Source organism: Rhamphochromis sp. 'chilingali' (genome assembly GCF_963969265.1).
Source record: "Rhamphochromis sp. 'chilingali' genome assembly, chromosome: 8".
Classification (NCBI taxonomy): Eukaryota; Metazoa; Chordata; class Actinopteri; order Cichliformes; family Cichlidae; genus Rhamphochromis; species Rhamphochromis sp. 'chilingali'.
The window spans coordinates 18,490,616-18,511,946 of record NC_137935.1 but is presented as its reverse complement, the minus strand read 5'-3'; the positions used below and the strand labels follow the sequence as shown (position 1 = coordinate 18,511,946).

Below are 21,331 nucleotides of genomic sequence, written 5' to 3'. Positions count from 1 at the left end.
ATAAATAAAGGCGATTGTGGACCCCAGCATCCAAATAACCTAATATTTTCTCAACTAATGAAGTAATTATTTAGTCAGTACAATTCCAGAAAGTAAAAGAAGAAAACCTCAAATGTTTTGTCCAACCCACACCCTCCTCAAACCGAAAAATATTGAATATATAATGATGTTAAGATAGAAAAACGCAGCAAATCTCCATGCTTTGAAAGCTTTAACCAGCATGTGTTTCACGTCAATAAACAGAGTTATCAAAATAATTGACAAGTGACTATCTGCTGATCCATTCGTCAGTTAATCTCCTCTGTAGCCAATTATTTTTAGTTACCGCTGCACCTACCAGTTATTTGCATGACGGGTTTGTTGAAAATATTGTTTGATTAAATGTTTGACAACAAAATATTGACAACTTGTGAAAAATGTCCACAGTTAGCAAGGGGTGCAAACTGACAAAGAAATGACTCAAAAAACCAGCGTAGATTCCTGTTTAAAGACTGCACCGATAATCAAAAAAGCTCCAGATACATTTTACTTAAATAAACAATTAATACAGTGTATGTATACCTTTTAATTTAAAAAAAATATAATAATTAAAGCGCAATAAAAACAATGAATAAGATGAAAACGTTACACAAAGCTCTGGACCGATTGATGAAGAGCTTCCTGTTAAAATAAGTGAGGTTGATAGAAGTTGATAAACTTATTGTAGAGGAGCAGTCACGAGGACCAAATTCTTCTCAAAATCCTTAAATGCTTATTCTTTAAAGGTGGAGAGAACTCATCATTTAGCCAAAGTTAAGACTGCATTCGCGTTTTGCAGTGTTGCTGTTGAATTTTTGCCGTAGCTTTAATGTTAAATCAGATAAACTGTTCCCATACCATGGCAATGCAGGAAAAGCAAGAAAGCAGGACATGAAAAAGCGTAGGATGCAGTTGGACCTGCGTTTATTATACCCATAAAACAAACCAAAAATCAATTGGCACATAAACCTCGTATCCGTGCAGTCATTTGCTCAATCATACCCCCTCCCCACGACTGACAGATGCCTGACCTGAAAGACTTCCTATTGAAAATAGAGATTACTCGTAAGTATAGATGAACGCACATCCAGTTCTTTTTAAAATTCACACACACCCTTAAAATGTGCACTTCTTTCGAGGGGGTTTTGTGGATGCTCACTATATGGTATAGTTTTTAAAGTGAGCTTGACAAACCCTTCCACCGATCACATGGTTATCAGTGTGTGTTAGGGGCTGTTTGTTAAAAATCTTATTCAGGTATCGGGGTCTTGTATAAGTGCAGGCCCCATACTCACTCTCTCTCTCGCTCCCTCTGCCTCAGAGACATAATTACGAGTGTTGACTGGAACAGTGAGGTAATGGCACATAAATCCAGCTGATCAATGGTTACGGAGACTAAATTACAGGACACTCTTGTCCCATTATCCTCTCAGAGGACAACAGGAGATGCATTCCTGCAGAGATGCAAAGGAGATTTCTGCTGCAGTTGTGTAATTGTTTACTTTATTTGAATACGCTGGAAGCAATGTTGTTACCTTTCTAGCTTTATGATCACACTAACAGGAAACCAAACTGTATATCAAACTACACTCTCTGTAATTCCACTAAACGAATACAATGTTATAGTAAGGCTTTTAAAACATGAGCAAATATCACTTAAGAAGCTATTCTTTGACCAAACTTTTATTGTTAAATTAGGAAAGCAAAACATGACTGTTATAACAAGAGAGTAAATTACAAAAAGCATAGAGTGTTGTCTTTAAATCAAACCATTATGTATAATTGCTTATAATGTTTTAAACCAAGAGATTCCCTGATTCTGATTGCAGAGCACCCTAGTAATAGTAAACGGGCATACATTTAGACTGAATGCGAGCGAAGGGGAACGTGTAGTTAGGAGTTATTACAGGGTAATTCCCTTGTGTTTTTACAGAGAAAATCCCCTTTGAAATGAAGGTCATCACTTGTGTTTGTGACATTCATTTCAGTCATGTCATACAAAGAGTGTTGCCACAACTGGAGTGACAGCAAGGTGATGAAGATGGTGCCCTCCTGGGTTTTAATTGCACCTTAGAACACATATGCATCAACACTACAATGAGCGGGTGGAGGGAGGTTTGGAGTCTTCTCCCACCCCCATTCTCTGCGGCCTGCTGGAGCGGGAGGGCTAGTAGGAGGAGTTGGCCGTCCGACTGCGGTCTGGGGTGTGGGGCCTCCCTGCTGCTGCGGAGTCGGGGTGGTCTGCCTCTCCCCACCGCAGGGAAAAGGGTAACACCACCTGGGTCTGGGTGCAATTCCCCCCTCCAGGGGCAAGGGTACCTAGACCCGGTTTGTAGAGTACGCTTGGGGAGTGTGATTGTGTGTACAGCGTCTCTTTATGTCTGTCTCCACGTTGGTTGAGTGTGGAGTGAGTGCATATGAGAGCATGAGGGTGGGAATGGATGTTTGTGTCTGTGTGTGCCTGTATGTCTGTGTCTATATGTCAGGTTGGGTATCAGACGCCACCTCTCTGGGGACACCTCAGGTCCTCCAAGGTTTGGAGGCCTATCTCCACCCACCACCACTTCCCCTGCCGGTGGCGGACTCCCTCAGGTGTCGGTGTGTTGGTGGTTCTTTTGTGTCTGGGGGTGGGCGTCCGGGTGCACACCGGCTCACTCCTTGGCGGCCGCTTGTCGGGGCCTGGGGCTCGCTAGGGCCCCTTTGGAGGTGGGGTGCCCCCGGCCTCTCGGCCTAGGGCTCGGTCACTCAGGCGCAGCTGGGGGCCGGCGGAGCTCACGGGCGCGTCACTGCAACTCCCCCTGACTTCTGCTCCGCGGCTGCTGGGCGAGCCCTCATCTGGGACTCTCCTCAGCTCTTACTGGGACAGTGGCGCGGCTGCCCCTCTGTTGGTCTTCCATGGTCTCTTGTGTTCTGGGGGCCTCTGGATGTCTGGAGTTTTGATCTCCTCCATACCCGCTTCACACCCTGGAGGACGGGGCTGTGGCCCCCTCCACACTCCCTAGCAGATCATTACATGGAGAAACCTTTGGAATGCAAGCATGCTGATCCACACAGGTATGCACACATGGGTATTCACAGACGCGGACTAAAGCTTTCTTGGCTGCTGCCTCAAAGCACACTGTGCGCTGTCTATCTTGCGTGCTGCACAATATCGTTTATTACTTAGTAAATACTGATATCTATGACTAGCTAGTTTATTGTGATGGTGCTTTGTTTTCTCTATTATTATGTTGCTCTTTGTTGTTTGCTGTCTCCTCTGTTTGTTTTTGTTTGTTTGTTGTTTTTTTTTTTGTTTTTTTTTTTTTTTCTCCATACAGGTGACCCAGGAGTTTTTTTTTTTTTCTCTCTCTTCCCCCCCCTTCTCACCGTCTCTTCTCCCCTTTGGTTTTCTTTCTTTCTCTCCCCCTCTCTCTCTCATTCATTCCCCCTGTCCTATTTATTAAAAAAAAAAAAAAAAAAATGACAAAGGATGAACTGAAGCTCTGCCATCACGTAATGTCGCATACTGCTGTTTCTGATGTCATTTAAAAAAAAAAAAAAAAAAAAAAAAAAAAAAAAAAGGTGATGAAGATGGATAATGCGATAACTACAATTCGCCGCCTAACAAATCCTGTGCTGCAATCGCGTGCAGATTGCTCAATCTAAGTAGATGGCAATAACAGTAGAGATAATAAAAAACGAAGAAAGACCAAGTTTATAAAGAAAAGGTATGTATTTGAGTGAGGCAACAAAAAAAAAACAAAAAAAACAAAAAAAAAGGACTGGGTCTCGCCTCCATCGCCCAGTCCCCGTCACCTCTTATTCTATCAGAACAAAGGGCGGCAGCCTCCTAAATGCGGCGCATTAGCCCTTTAGTTCCAGAGGGGGTAAGGTGACACCCTCCATGTATGTGGTCTGTTCAGCACACATCTGTCAGGGCCTAAGGGGGTGGGCAGGAGGGGGTGGGAGGGACAGCAGGACCTAGACGCACAAGGAAGACGGAGGAAAGAAGGAGAAAGCTCAAGAAAAAGGGTGTGTGTGTTTTTGGGAACCCTGCTGTGACCAAGAAGCCTAATACCCTGTATTTACTCTGGATGAATTAGTCCTATCGTATGATGCTGCTAAGCTTCGCTGATCACGCAACGCTTTGCGTCTTCAGTAAAAGACACGCAAACCCAAACAGAAGAGACTGAGACACTTCAACAGACAAGCTGATAAAAATAAATAAATGTGCACCTTCGTACCCTGGTAGCAGCGGTAGTGATATTTATTAAAACTGAATTAAACATGTAACGCTGAACGACTGGTCTCTGAGACTTCAACAGGACTTGTTCTCCGTCTCGCCTCTTAATTTCATTTTAGTTTTTACAGAACGCCATTAAAAGCAAACGTAAACACGGGATTTCAACTGACATGAACAGATATCAACAGTGAATTTATCAGTTACTCTTACTGACTCAATAAATCAAGATTTGTCCTTGTTAAAAATAATGCTACTTGACTTGGAATGTAACATAATTTCATAAAAAGGCAATAAGTTTCAGAATAATTAGTATGAAGAATCTGGACTACATTTAAACTTGACCCGACTGGTGATGAACAGTCCAGTCAAGTTTACTTGACGCACTATTACTGATGAAAGTTGGAGCTTTTTTTTCCTAATCAAAGCTGTATTTTTTAAAAAAGAGGCATCGATACAAACAGCTGCAAATTTGAGCCTTTTGTATTTCAATATGACACATGTGCACGAACACTGCTTACAATCAAAAAGTACATTGGCCAGACATTCAAATACATATGTCTTATTATTCCTTATTAATGTTAAGTGTTAGGTGTTTTCATTATAACTTAAGCTATGGAGTTATATATTTTCATTATAACTCCATAGCTTAAGTTGAAAACTGAAACAATGCTCGGTTTTTCAGCTAGGTGTTAAACTGACAGAAGAAGTTAATTCAGACCAGTGAAGCCCTTCCAAGTTCAAGCCTCTGATGAGATCTTAAGGATTGTTTGTTTTGCTGCTGTCAAAGGTTCAAATGGAGGGAAGAAGGAGGTTTTGATGACCCTTGGCCCTCAGGTCCTAAGTGGGTGTTCTGCAAACACTCCCTATTGACATGTGGATAAGGAGAGGCCCGCTGCTGAGCACAGTACTTATGTTCATTTGAGTGGAAATGGACACTGCTATGAAAAGAGCCAAGAACCAAGCAAGTGGCTGAAAGGAACAAGAGTATTAGATATAGTAAGGGTGTCATGGTTGCTGTGTGTCTGAATGGAGGTATGTATGGATCGAATAAAGTGGTTTCTTTTGTTTGTCAGCTTTGAAAACAACAAGGCTCCTATACTTCTTATTTATGTGTGATTTATGACGACTCAGTATGTCGCTCCAGAGACGTACTTATGAATCAGGGGAGAGAAATAAGTTGTGCTGAAATCCAAATGAATCAAACATATGGAGGGTGTCACACAGTGTTACTTTGGCCTCTATGTAAATTGTACACTGCCCAAATAAATCCAGATGAACTTCCAGAAATGACAGCCTTCCAAAAAGTTTTTCCGTTTTCTGTCTCATACATTTTTTGATAATCCACACTAGGGAAAAGCAAGCACTATATAATAATATATAATAACAATAATAATGAAAAAAAAAATGCTTTAAATGGCGTATATCATAAACAAGATACAGAAAAGGTTTCTCTTTATATATTTTGGAACGATGAATCACATTCAGAATGTAATAAATAAAATGTCTGCATCCTGCTATGATGCAACATTTACTATAAATTCTATGTGCATAAGAATTATTACATATATAAATATTGAAATTTTGATCAGTACCTTATTATTGATTAAATTATGATAAGCAAGTTTGGTATGGAAATACGGGGTGTACTCTGTGAGTGTGTGTGTAGGTGTGTGCGTGTTTGATATGTAGGCCAAGCAGGAAGTGACCCATAAACATATCCATCCAGCTCTTTCATTGGGGGCCAGTGTTGCCCTCCTCATCCCGCTCCACACACACACACACACACACACACACACACACACACACACACACACACACACACACACACACACACACACACACTCTCTCAAAGCCCCTAGTGAGCGCTAAGCAGGCCAGCGGGCCAGCCGAGGGGGCTCATTACAGGTCCACAGAGCCCCCCAACACAAAGGCCTGAGCCGCTTTAGCCATGGGATGATCTGCTCTCTACTGACTAGAGAGAGTCCATAGACGGACAAAAGGAGGGAGGGGAGGGAGGGGATGGAGAAAAAGAGGTGAAGGAGAGCAGAGATGAGGAGAGGAGAGGAGAGCCGCGGGCTTTAAGGATGTCAGGAGACCCCGAGAGAGAAAGCCTGGCGGGCGCTCAGAGAGGAACGGAGAGAAGGAGGAGGAGGAAGCTTAAGCTCCACGGCTACGTCAGGACATTAACATTCACACAACCTCCCAACATCTGCTGCTTCCTTCTCGCCTTCCATCCCTATCTCCCTCTACCCGCTAACAACGCTGGAACAAAGACGGTGAGGCAGAATGAGCGGACAGATAGACGGAGAGAAGAGAAGCAAAAATGGGGAGAGCAAGGAGAGATATGAGCCAGATGAATTAAGAAGATTTGGCAGCAAGAGACTTAGCAGCTGCAAGTTCAGAGGATTTTAGAAGTAAAACTAAAAAAAAAAAAAAAGACATCCCTAATAATTGTAATTATACAAATGTGATGAAATTACCAAGGGCACACTGACTAAAACTGAGGGCAAAAAGCTGGAAATAAATCTGAAATAAAAACAATTATAAAAGTATTAAATATAAAGCATTTCATCAAGTTAAAACCGTTTGCCTATTTGTATTTTATTATGGGTCTTTATGAGTGACATGATCACCCGAAGACCTGATACAGGCCAGGCTCGGCTCTATGGTGGAGACAGTTTCTGACTGAGCCATAAAACTGTTCTTCTGGAAGCCTCCAGGAAAGAGAGGAAAAGCAGAGACATGTCCAGCGCATTAAACCCTCTCCTTTAGTCCTGCGTCTGGCCCTGAGCCTGTGTCTGCACCAGTGTGACCCAATGCACTCAAAGCCACATGCTCAATTTTATGATGCTTCACCGCCATTAGTACAACATTAGCCTTGAGGTGGCAGTGCAACGAGCTGGGCCTATACAAGAATACGCATAAGAAAAAGAGAGAACTCAAATATTTCTAAACTAGTTCCCATTCTTTAACAAAATAAATGTTAAAAATCACCAATCCTCACATGTAAACTATGCCAATTTAACATATGATGGAGTATGTAAGATATGGCTCCGAAAGTTAAAGTTCAACTGAGTGAAATCACATCAAGGGATGGCAGTGTTGTTCTGTGGCCTACGGCGAGGGTGAACAAGTCTTAAGTGAGCTAAGTATGTGGCTGGCGGGTGCTTTATAGATGATGTATAGATGCTTCGTTCTTTCATATATTTCCTGTGGTGAAATTAGAGCCCTGTTCTGAAGTGCTGTGTGTGTGTGTGTGTGTGTGTGTGTGTGTGTGTGTGTGTGTGTGTGTGTGTGTGTGTGTGTGTGTGTGTGTGTGTGTGTGTGTGTGTGTGTGTGTGTGTGAGTGACTGTAAACATGAAGACATCTTTCTCCACAGTCAATCTCTGCCTGTCACATCTGGCTCGCAACTCTACCCCTCGAATACACACTGGAATATATACACCGTGTACATGGTGACATCTATGACTTATGTACTGGGAGGAGTGTTTGAAATTAAGCTGCAGTGAATATGGGCCCAGAAGCACTCAAAGTGGAGAGTGTGTGTGTGTGTGTGTGTATTTGTCTGTGTGTGTGAGAGGTAGTTGTAATGTATGTGGGGAGGGTTGCTTTGACTCTGTGCAGAGGAAAACAACCATGAAACCCATTCAGGTTCACAGTGGAGAGAGACAAGAGACTGTGGCTTAATCCCAAAAGGTTTAGCAGTCCAGCTGGAAAATGTGTTTAAAATCTTTTTATTTTTTTAATTTAACATATTTATCACTGCATGTAAAAGTGGTCACCTGTTGGTTTCTTGACTACTGTCTCGAAGCCTTGAGTTTGGCATTTTAGTCAATTATAGTTTTCTTTGGGAGCTGCAAATGGCCAAATTTGGAAGTGAGGGTGGCTCCGACGCTATCACCTAGTGCTAATTTGCTGGGTTAGTAAGGTGGACAGACCGTATGAGTGCATTGCAAAGACATAGTTAGCTACTTTCTTGACCAATTCCAATTTTTGAGAATGCTAAACATTGGTGAAGCCGCCCAGTGGCTACCTATAAGTACTAGCACAACTATTACAGTAACTAGAATTTCACCCACTGAAGGCACTTCAATCGACTTGGCCAACATGGGAAAGTAGCACATTTAACCAATCAAAACACTCAGCTGTGACTTTAATATGTAGCTACATCAAAAAGGGTGCCACACTATTTCATTTAAATGAATTGGCACAAATAATAATTTTACAGTGCACAGGTTTCATCAGGTCCCACTCACACAAACCGAGAGACAAGTTGGCAACCACCGAGCAATCACTGAGCAACCACCAGTTGTGAGGGAAAACTGTGTAGTGGTTGGTGGATTCTGCTACTGCTGCCTATTGCTGAGTGAAATGAGATGAAAAGTTTTTATTTCACCCAAATCATTCTTGTGATTGTTTTTGTCGCTAGCAGATTGCCACAAGTGCCAGTGTTTGCATGGAAGACAACAACTTGTCTGCAAACTGTTGCCAACTACTTGTGGAGCAGTTGAAAAACTACAAAAACTGTGACACAAACCAGAAACAGAGAACACTCGCCTTACAACTGTGCCACACTGCTCCGGTCAAGACATGTTAAACTTTTATTTTGAAGGCAAATGCTTGACTTCGAGTCTTTGCAGACAAGTCTGCATCTTCCATGCAATCTATGGTCGAATGTGACAATCTGCAACCAGTGCAATCTAGCTTTCAAGAACATATACCTCTTCACAATCATTTTCAACTAGCAACTGCCAGCAACCAAGTTGGGGAACACACATTTTTTTTTCTCACTGGGTGACGGATGGTTACCAGATGGTTGCTAACTGGTCTCTAGGACTCCTACAGGGAAGAGTCAGTGGTAATCTCAAGAAATGATCAATAATCACTTTAAAATAAAAATAACAACAGCAACAAAAAAGAATGTTGCGTTGTTTTTCTGAACACATTACTGTAAATAATTTGTAAATCCACTGCTTTAGTGTTTAACCTTAAGTACTATCAAAGGGTTATTTGTCTTTCAATTAATAAAAGGGAGACTGACAGTGGACCGACCGACCTATACTGACATCCCTAGACTGATGAGTTACAGTGACAGAAAATACCCACTTCTGCATAGAAATTACTGTACTGTACTGTCAGACTACAGATGTGCAGCACTGCAAAGTATTTTTACATACTTCCACAGATTCCCGACATGAGGGCGCAACATTTCTGAGCCACGCTGTGACAAAAATAAAAACATTAATATTATCCACTTACCCGCAGCCTGCAGGACCAAATGCATTCGAACCTTAGCCTGCTCTGCTGGAGTCTGCAGAAGAGTGACAGACAAAGAGATATTGAAATGAAAAAAATCAGACAGCAACATGATATTTTAATTGTTGGATTTTGTTATTTTAAATGGTTTATTGGTAAAGGCCAGCTACAGATTAGCTGGTAGACTGAGTGTGCTTGAGGGCATTTTTAGCACTTGTTGACACAAAAGCTTCCAAATGTAATTTTTTTTATAAAGAAGAAAAAAGAAAAAAAAGATGATCCACCTTTCACTTTGGCACCCTGCTGCCTGACACATGACAAAGCACAGTTTGCGACAGGACCAACGGCAGCCACACTTACAAAATGTCATCTATGTAATTTAGCTCGAAAACTGCTGTGTCCCTTAGGCCAACAAAATATTTTACCCACGATAATCTTTAACTGCAACCATTAGAGTGAATGTTCCCGTAAACTGTCCTCATAGAGCACCAAGGGACAACTTCACCAAGCTACTAGGCCTCGTCATCTATAAAAATGCTGCTAGTGGAGAAAAAAAATAAAAAAGAATGAAATGAAATAAAACAGAAAGCAGCATCTCTGACACACCAGGGAGAATCAATGAGTAAAAGATGAAGAGAAATTTAGAGACAAAGAAAGAGAGAGAGGGTAGGAGAGAAAACAAAAGCTGCTGTAACAAGTCTTTGGAGAGTTGGATAAGAGGGCACGGAGAGCACATTTTACAAAGATCACAGCCAAAGACTCAACATATTCCCCCTTCCTATTGTGTGTGTGTGTGTGTGTGTGTGTGTGTGTGCATCAGAAACATTTAGCGGGCATGAACGGGCGAGGGCCTTGTGCTTTGACAGCTGTATTGGGAAGCACATCCCTTTTCTTTTTTTTTTTTTCCCATGACATGGCCTCAAAAGGGTCTTGCTGCAATTCCAATATCACTGCTATTAGATTTGAGGGTCTTAATTGTCAAGCAAGAATGATGGCTACGACAGGGCACGAGCTATAAAAGGCGAAGCGCGATGCAGATTGCTCTCAGAGGTGTTTTGGCGCTGCCGTGGCAAAGCGGCCCTTGTTACCATGCAGCGGCAGAGACTGTGTGTAGGATTAGAGAGAAATTAAATGCTAATGGGGATGGGATCTGAATCCGCTGCCTGGGAGCATCATTTAGACGACAGGGCCGGGGCGTCGCTGACAGGCAGCGCTTCCTCCCTCCACCTCCTCCTCCAACAGACAACCCAGCTCTTCCTCCCATCCTTCCATCTCATGACTCCCCACGCACAACACAAAAAATCAGATTTATCAAACTGTAAACTTGTCACTTTGTAAAAACGTCACTTTTCGGTGGCAGTCGGGGAAATATAATGACCCCCTTTAATGTAGTGATGTCAGGGTGCTGTATCCTAGATGGTACACACATCAAGGCATGACTGACACTGAGACATACGTAATGCAACATGGATGTGTGCTGACATGGCGGATCACACGTACTGACTGGCACTGCTTGACAGTCAAAATTATGAAGCGCTATTATAAGAAGAGGAAAAACACTTGAGGCCTTCATTCACACAAAAATGTATGTATACATACACACACAAACACTCTACCTACCTTCACAAAAAAGGGATTATACCATAATTTGTCTAATTTCTCGTCCTTTTTCAGCAGCTTCACATTCAGGTTTTGAACCCAGTTTAAAGGCACAATTATGACAAAGTAATCAGTCCTGCTACAACCAGCCACATAACGCAATAACACATCACTGCTTAACTATCCTGATCATTGTGTGCTACGCAATCATCTTAGTTACAGTTTATTACAACGCCCACTCCGTAATTACATTAGCCTTTGTTTACATTGGCCGTAAGGCATGTGCAAGTCCATGCATCCTAAATGCGCACGCACGCACACACAAACACACACACACACACTTCCAACAGTTCCTCAAGGGGTAATGAAACACTGAATCACACTACTGCTGCTACTGTACGCGTTCTCTGTAAGGGCTGAAACTCCCAAGCAATTCTTACAACATTAACCAGTAAAGTGAAAACAACTATTTCCTAATAACAACAACAATGATTGGATTGAGGCCAGAGGGGTGAAGCGTGTTTCCAAGTTTTAGCAGAGAGAATGAAAGCAGTTTTCTCCTCAGAGTCACGCATGGTTTGAGTTTCGCTTTAAATAAATGCAGAACAACAAGGGAGGGGGGGAAAGCATCTTTAAAAAAGCTGCGCTCCCCGAAGTACTAAATGAAGCGTGACAGAGTAATACTCTAATTAATATCAAGTTATCATCACAAGTAATGTAAAAGGTACTCAGAAGTCAGCTAACAAACATACACACATGCCCAAAATTGCATGTTTTTTGCTTCACAACTAACTCTTTATTTTTCACTCTAATTCACACGCGCACGCCTGCTCCCTCTGTGTGTAATTCATTAGTAAACAATAAAAAGGCGTTAATTGTGTTCCCCAGAGGCAGATCTGAGCTCCCCCCACTGGGAGAGAGGCACCCGCTGCATCTGAAGTGGCTTTGCCCCTCAATTAGAACTGCGCCTTTCCCCACGTGCACAAACAAACACGAGACACCGGGAGGAGGACTGTGTGTGTGTAGGGAAGTAATGTGACTTGGAAATGAGCAGTGCTTTCCTTGTAGAGGTTTTAGATTATCACACTGTGAGAAAAAGGGAGAATGGCACAGGAAAAAAAATGAGACAGGGAACAAGAAGTTGTGCTTTCTTTATGGTTCTGGAAATATAGAAGATCAAATGAAGGGGAGTGTTAAGAAGAGGGGAAAAAACTTAAAAGAGGAAGAATATAGACATATAGGAGGCCAAAGACAAATTAGAAAAAATATAAATACTTTTAATGATGTTATATTAGCAAGCACTTACACGCCATACCACTAACAGCTTGAGAAGAAGTGTCTTTCTGAAGCACACTGTGGACAAGAAAAGCTGAAAGAAACCCTCCAATTAACTGACCAGCACCTTTACCAATAAACCTCCAGGCACCTTAAAACCACAATTATATTCCAATAGAACTTTTTCATATGATTTTCATTGAATCATATTGCATCCTGAAAAGTTTTCTGGTGTTCCAAATACGGACCATCGGCAGACAAGGTGAAGAGCTAACTGTCAAAGAGGGGCATACAGACGTACTAGTATGTACTTTTGACATTAATTTCAAAGGAATTTTTTTGGCTTGTACTTCATTATAAAATAAAAACTGACAGATCTAGTACCATTCAGTTTTTCTATTATTTATTTTTAAATTCTGCCTATTTTTTCTTCTTTCCACACATCTGGCGAATTGCTTGAGCATGTAAACAGTGCTTATGTGCAAGCCCTGTTTGTCAAAATCTGCAGTATTTCAGTTAGTTATCAGTTAAATATTAAATGTGTGTCCTGCTATGGATCCCTCTAAGTGTTGTATGTATGACAATGAAAAATCCAGTTATGCACGTATGGAGTAGGTAATATTATTAACATCATAGATATCACATTTTTCCTCTTTTTCGCTATCAAGCTGTAAAGAAACAACTTAAAAAACACACACACACACACATTCGTCTATCATAAAAGAATCTGCTCTTATTGGTTTGACAACACTGTGGCACCCACACCCTCTAGAAAATTCTTGTTCCAAATGTAACAGGAAGTCCAGTGTGCTCAAAGCAGCTTGCACGCTTACCTCACCACGCCGACGACAGACACACTGAGACACGCTTAGCTCAGCTAAGTGCCATTAGTCAAAAATAAACACGTCCCATTAGAAAAATAAATTACCCTCACACTGCTTGCTAAAAACAATGCTAGCCTGTGTATAATGAGGTCCGCACGCAGGAAATTTCATCTCTTTGCGGTAATTCACTAGTTCGAGACGCAGACAAAGCAAAGTGTGGTGGGTCAGGTGATGATTGTTAAAGCAGGAAGAGTGAAGCCAAACAAAGGTCAGAAAGGCCATCTCTAACCAGCGTGATGTATCAGCTCCATCTAACCACACAACAGGAAGAGTTCATTTATGATTACGCAAAAAGAGGTGGAGGACATAAGTAAAGAAGAAAAAGCACACAGAGAATGCAAAACTCCAACCAAGGCACAGCTTAAATTCTCAGCAGTATTTACTTTGAAGGGAACAGTCTTGTATTTTCTATATATTCATTTTTGGCCCCTTTTTTTTTCTTTTTAAACATACTTTAAGAAGTTTGTAGTGCAGTAAAAAGACATGCAAAGAACAGGCTTTTGTTACTTGTCCCATTTTAATATACTTTACATAATTTTCAGTATATTTTTTTAATTTACGTGGATATAGTGCATTCACATCATTGTTTAGAAAGAATTGTTTAATTATCACGTTATTTTTTTATTTCCCCAAAAGCTATACATCTTCAGGTAAATGGTGCATGTATTTAAATTGTTATGTATTTAAATGGTTATAATCTGTTACTGTCATGAATGTAACAAAGTCATAATAAAATAAAGTGATATTTAGACTCCCCATATATCATTCCCTGTACATCTAATAGATCTATATATAATCATTATCACTTTGACCTTCCGATCAGTCCATTGACCTTGAAGGAGAGGTCAGGGGTCATACGGGACATGATATTTTAAATCTTTACACGGTACTCTCTATATGCTCATAGTTTCATAATCATAGTTTCTACGTTGGTCAATACTCGACCAATAAATAATTTAAAAGACTTTGGTGGAATCTAAATTTTAACGGCTTGTTAAAACGACCTCAATCCAAACCCTTAAAATTTTTTATCAGAATTCACTCGCAAACTTTTGAAGCATTGTGTTTACAGAGAAAATGCTGACACACATGCACACGCTACAAAAAACATAAACAAAACGAAACACATAACCAGCAGCGGTAACTAAACTTAACGATATTAGAAAGACTTGAAGTGGATGAGCAAAGCAGAGCATCAGCACATGAAGGAAAATTACCAACGTGAGCTGCAGTAAATAAATAAAGAACACTGGGCTGGTCATACCTTACAAAGCGCTCCAGGTCTATCTTGTTTAATGCAGTTTGCGTGTTACAATCAAACAATCGGCATCTTGAAAACAACGGGTTAACTGATCTGTGGGTATTCTACTTTTATTTTAACGCTCAAGGCTCTGAGTGATCAGTACTGGCACATTTCATTATATCTGACCAAATAATAATTTTTATAAACAACAGACTAAGCTTGAGGTGAGGCCAAAATAAAATGTTAAAATTATTCTATTGCTTAAATCTGAGGCCTGTTAATCTTCAACAGTTGTTGTGCTCATAATATTAAAAAAAACAAACAAAAGAAAAATCATATACAGGCGGATGCACACTAGTTGGCTCTGAGTTTATTGATTTCATTATGAAAAAATGAAGTTAAAATTAGTTAATATGCTGCAAAGGCTAGATATTTATGAATAATTTAGGCAATAGGGTTGGAAGAGTGCACTTAATGCACTGTGGCCATTTAAGTAAATATAGAGATAGTGCACAAGCAATTGATTGGTTTAAGGGCAGGTATGATTTAACTCAGCCTACAGTGTGCCACCTCTTTCCTGCTTCTCAAAGAACACATTAGTGAAATGTGGGTTTGGCTAAAGTCACCTTTCTCTTCAAATGTCTTTAAAGAAACCCTCTATGGGGGGGTGGGAGGAAACGGGACATCAATGACATCATCAGTCCATCTACTGTAACATTAATCCTAATTGCGCCACTGTAACCATTATTTTCTGTCAATAAACGGCTTCAATATACACAGTGCCTACCTCAACAAACTCTTTATGCTGGAGTTGATATGCTCAATATTCATCTCATTATATTTTTAAAGTCTTCATCTGTTTCCATTTTCTTTCATTTGTTGAATTCCTCTCGGGCTTCCCCTGCATCGCCTCCTCTTCTTCCTCTCCCTCTCTCTCATACCCCCCATAAACAAACACACAGATATATCCCATACCCAAAAGAGGACAGGGGAAAACAGAGCCCCTAGAAAATGCAATATTTCTGTTTTTAATATCGAGGTCTATAAGATCAGGGCAAAGATGGGTTCCATGGCAATATGTTTATTTATATATTTTATAAGACGGAAAAAAATCTGCCTATCTGTATGTATTCGGGGTGCCTGAGCCACAGTATCTTAGCTCATCTTATATGAAAAATAATGTTGTGTATGGCTATACTTTTATATATAATGGCAATATGGGATCAGGGCTCTTTTACAATGCGCCATACTTCAGGCTAGGCCTAACAGCATTTTATGACCCGCCAGCAGTTCATCTTCATGTCTCAGGCAGGCAGGAGCACTGCATAATAATGTCGTTTCCTGCCCCCAAATGCTATTTCACAGGCCGGGGCTCATTTCTCAAACTTCACCACTTTTACAATTTCCTAAACTTTTATTCCCGTCATTATTACCAACAAGATTTCATTACGTATTTAGAATGTAAACAAGTCTGAGTAATGACACTCCCCCGTCTCCCTGGAATCATTCCCATTGATGGCTCTGCTGCTATCTCAGGCGTGTGTATTCATAAAGACACACTAGTACAAACACACACACACAAACAGAAAAACATGCACGTGCATACAAATACACAAAACTCCATGCACTGCCACAAACATCCATACAGAAATGATGCATACACTTGCATAAACTGCCCCAGACAAGATACAACTCAAAGGCAGTAATTTACTACCCCGTGTGTGTGTGTGTCTGTGTCTGTGTGTACATGCATGTATGTCTTCCTGATAAAGGGGGATGTGGTGGGGGGTAAAGGGGGGGGGGGGGGGGGGGGAGAAGAAGAAGGAGAGAGTTTTATACTCAACTCACATAAATCATGTAGAAGAAAAATGAGCAAATGTGCAGGCTAACTCATCTTCTTCCCATCCGGAGAAAATGAAATTCACTGGAATACCTATCAAAACTGCAATCATCCAGAGATAATATCTTCTTTGGTCTATCTGCACTTTCCGATTTAATTTCCTCCATGCCCTTGACATCCAGCGATACCATTAAGATGAAGCACATACAGTAAGGGAGTAGTTCTCACGTTTTGATATATGAGAGCTCCGTGCTTAATGTAATATCATCATTTGAAAATTAATGCAATCTTTCTTTTGTTTGGGATCTCTTTTTAACATTTTTTTTGGGAAACAATCAAGGAGTGAACCACAGTGAGACGAGCAACAAGACGGGGACTGGGTTCACATGAAAAGGAGACGCAGAAACAACCAGAGATATGTGAGAAAGACCGGACAGGCGGGGGGGGGGGGTATTTCGAGGAGCCGCGCACACCCACCCACCCCTTCCTCATTCCGTGCGAGAATGACATGCAATTATGTCTGGGCCTGCCCCAAGTCAGAGGTCACTCAAATTACTCCATCATTTAGCCGTGCCGTTGAGATGAGAGAGACACAGAGAGAGAGAGGGGGGGGGGGGAAGAGAAAGAGCGAGACAACCAGCCCTCCCTCGCAAATCCTCCCAATCCCAGCCACAACATCAAATATCATGAAATCATTAGTGTAATAAGCATGGAAATCTGTTTGCAGATTATCAACGCCCCCTCTCCCCCTCCTTTATCTGTCCACAATCTCTTCATCTAAGCTCTTTTCACCTCTTTATCCTATACAATTAGTGCAAGAAAGACAGAAGAAATAGAGAAAGGAATACATAGATTAATTAAAAGAAAGTCTGTGACATACACAAAGACAGAACTGAGAGAGAAAAAACAGCTATATTGACCTAACTCTTTGTATTTCATACTAAGACTTCTCTAGGACAAAACCCTGCCATATGAGGCAATGTCACAGTTTCGGTGTGCGAGTGTCCTGGCTACAGCTGTTGGTCCATATCTGTCATTAGCCCAACCAGGCAATTTGCCTCAGTAAACTCTTCAACTCACCAAGGGACACTCAGACATCAGCTATCCCCGAAGAGAACCATGTGGACAACAACCTGTGATGCATCGCAAAAATAAAGAGGCTTGTTTCCAGGCTGCCCGTTCCAATAAAACAAACCCACTTCGTTTTCACAAAGAAAAAAACATCTGAAACTAAACCACAGCTTTACAGAAAAAAAGGGAACGGTAGCTCCCACAGAGATAACACCCAATGTCCCCAAACACCAGATCATGTTAATTTTTATCAGCAAACTAGTTTGTCAAAACTGCATATAAGTCGCATTTAAAATATGATGAGGGTTTGACAGCATTATGGGAAATGTACTATCTGTATTTCTAATACTATGTATTAAAGGTGAAGCTGTAGGATAATCCCTGGATTACTTTTTACTTCCCTGATGAAAATGACATTAACATATAAATTGCAGGACTGTTCAAGAAATATTGATAGTCAATAGGTAGATATGCTTATGTTTATAGCATTAGTAGAGCCAAAACTGGCCAACAGAAAAACTCGATGAGCAATCTTTTTTTTTTTAATCTGTGACAGCACAGCAAAGAGTCAAGACGTGTATGTTACCATAGTAAATCCTGTCATGTGACTTGATTTACTATGGTAACTTCCCAGAGTATTGTTTAACATCTTCATGACTCGTTTTTAAAACACATGTATGGCGTTTACACCATACCGCAGGTGTTGGTAGATGTTTTTACCTATAACACATAAAATCCATCTTATTTGAGGTGTATTTTGCTTTGATCTTTAAGAGGAGTTACTCCTCATTAGCCACGTGTAATATGGTAATCCAACTGTCAAGCATATGATTAAAAATTGGTATGATTAAAAAAAAATAGAACAGAAACAGAAACAAACTCAAACTTTGTGACAACACAGCTTCTCACCCTGTGAAAAGCAGATGCTACATTTAAACGCCAGACTTTTAAAGGTCCTTTAAAGAGTTGAGGTATAAATTTATTCTAAGTAGGACCCCCGAGTGAAGCAACACATTTTACCTCACAGACCCCAACAAACACTTGTTAAAATGAGAATAAAGGGCTATTTAAGAAAGGGCATTAAGTAACAATTTTCTAATCTATTTGCACTTTGTTAATCAGAGAGCCAACCTTAAACCCAAAACCCATACAGCAAAGATTTGGAAACGGAAATATTGAAAATATTAGAGTCACATTCTATGTGAATTTAGCTGTTTTCAATACTTGCACTTCAACAAAGGGAGGCATGTTTTTAAAGGATAATGGCTACCATGTGTTAAATGAGAGGAGGAGTTGTTATTCGCTTATTCACTAATACTTCCAAATTAAAATACTGTTAAACACCGATAATGTAATGCAGAGCAACCCACGCTACAAAAAAATTTGGCTTTGCTATCAAGACAAAAAGTCCCTCAATTTACTTTTAGCAAAGGTCTACAATGTCATATCATGACATAAGGTAAATTCCATAGTTACAGTTTTCTATGAATCGTGACCTTAACTCAACCTGCAACCCTGGACTGACCTGCAAGTCACCCTCCATCATTAGGGTTTCTTCAGACTCTTTCCACAGAACCGATGGCGTACCCTCCTCCCCCCTCGTTCTTCTACTCCCCCCTCTTGTCTTGTATCCTTCCTTGGGCAGTGTGTGCGGTAGAACGATGGGTACAGCTGCTGATTGAGCCAGTAATCCTGATGAGGCTGATTCCTCGTGTATTGATTGAGCTGCTGGCTTTCTTCTACTTCACTCTAAAAAAGCTGTGCATCTGGACTGATTATCTGCTGTAGGCCACCTCTTTTGCTATCGCTCCAAATCTCCCAAAGCAAAAAAAAGAAAAAGAAAAAATAAATCCAACTCAGACTTGGGTGATCTTTGTTTGTGTATCTGTTTGTATGTGTGTCTGTGTGTATATGTGCCTGGACATGTACGTGAATGCGAACAAAAACAGAAACTAACGCAGAGCCCTGGGAGCAATTAGCTTCAGACTTTGTTTCTGCATCGCTACTGATCGCGTTCAGTCAATCTGCTGAGATGCAAAAACAACACAAGCCAAACGTGAACAATGAAACAAACCTTAGACCACACAAGCCTTAAATGCCCACCTAATTACTTCACCACTCATGAGGTTACAACAGGAAAAGGTAACATTAGTATTCATCATGAAAAATCAAGCTCCGGAATGTAAAGGGAAGCCTGACCGTCACATCAGTGTGAAATCTGATCCGGTTTTAGTCATGAATAAACAGCAAAACAGTTACTGACTCCCATATAAAAATGATTTACAGTAATGCAAGCAAATAATTACTGTAAAAAAATAAAAAGTGTATACTTGACTGAGAGTCAGGATCGCTGGTTGAAACACCATGGTAAGTGTCAATGTGGCTGATGCACCAATCTTGAAAGCAATAGATCAGCAGAAAGTCATAAATGCCTGTTTGGAAATCTACACGAATAGGTGTGTGAGGAATTGAGAAAAACATTTGCAACAGCCCTGGAACTCTACCTCTGAGAGAGATGAGCTCTGTTATTTACAGTTCTCTGTCCCGAATCGTAATCAGAGTCTTGCACTCCCCAGGCAGCTGACTACTGGGGTGCAATCTCTCCGTAAGCATTAAAATGCCCATAAATTCAAACACTCAGTATTCAACTATTCAAATTCCCTGAGACATACATATATACACAAAAAACCATAAACTGGTAAACATACAAATGTGTTTGCGTGTGAGTCTTCGTAAGTTTGTAATGTTTAACTCAGCTATCCTGATGAGTATAAAAACAAAGCAGAAACCAAGAATCAAATGCAAATATGGTATAATCAGTCCCTGTTGGTATACTCGGGGGGAAAAGGTATAGGGAAACATCTGCAGATGCACAGTGGCTAAAATATAAGTCTACTAATCTCTGTGAGTACATGATCGTGTCAATAACTTGGTCTATGTGTATATCTCCAGCTTTTCTGTACAAAATGTTACAATCACAATACAAAATTGTGCCGTAATAGAAACCTATAGCTCAATATAACCCATCTTGCCTTAAATTTGTTAATAAGTTTGAAAACTTAGTGCACTCATTTGTGACTTTGCAAATGAGTTCACAGTCATACACATGTCATTTAGAGAAACTTAAAACCACTAGCTTTCATATTTGCCAAGATAACGCATATAAGCATATTGATTAATGCTGTTTATGCATCTAATCTTCTCTTGAATAATTCAAAGCACCTTTTATGGAGTACTACATCAATCACACCTATAGACCAAGCGACAGACATCTCCAAACTCAAGCTAGACCATTACCATACAACATGCTATATTTAACCATCACTTCATTTGAATGTCTACTCTTGAAGCACTTTGAGGGGAAACAACAGTGCTCTTAAAAAATACCAACATTGAAAAGATTTGAATGACAAATTTACAATCAGCTTAACAACATTTAGTGATGATGCAGAGAAAAGAAGAGAATCCAAGATTGTATTTACCTCTTATGGCAAATATGGCCTGTTTGTTATTTGGTAATAATGAACAATGGAGTTTTGTTGAGAACTGAAAAGATCACAATAGCCAACCAGCACCTCTATACGGCATGGATAGTGTGCTGAAAACACTCTTCAGAGACTTTGCTCCATATTGATATGATAGTGTCACACAGTTGTTGCACATCCATGATGCCAATCTGCCGTTCCACCACACCCATAAGGTGCTCTACTGGAATGAGATCTGTGTGGAGCTCATTTGAGTACAGCAAACACACTGTCATATTAATGCAGTTTGAGAAGTACATTGAATGACCACTGTGGTTATGACAGGATGGAAATGGTCAGAAATAATACTTAGGTAGGCTGGGGCATTTAAACAATGCTGAGCTGGTGTTTAAGGGCCCAAAGTATGGCAAAAAATATCTGCAATATCAACATTTGCC

General features: G+C 40.6%; 1 protein-coding gene across 1 annotated transcript in view; it reads right to left on the bottom strand.

Moving 5' to 3' along the window:
• rsrc1 (arginine/serine-rich coiled-coil 1) overlaps positions 1-21,331 on the bottom strand; it is a 124,620-nt gene that overhangs the window by 58,113 nt on the left and 45,176 nt on the right. The window contains exon 6 of the mRNA XM_080890109.1: positions 9,501-9,552. Coding sequence (XP_080746235.1) covers positions 9,501-9,552 — 52 coding nt within the window. The remainder of the gene's footprint in view (positions 1-9,500; positions 9,553-21,331) is intronic.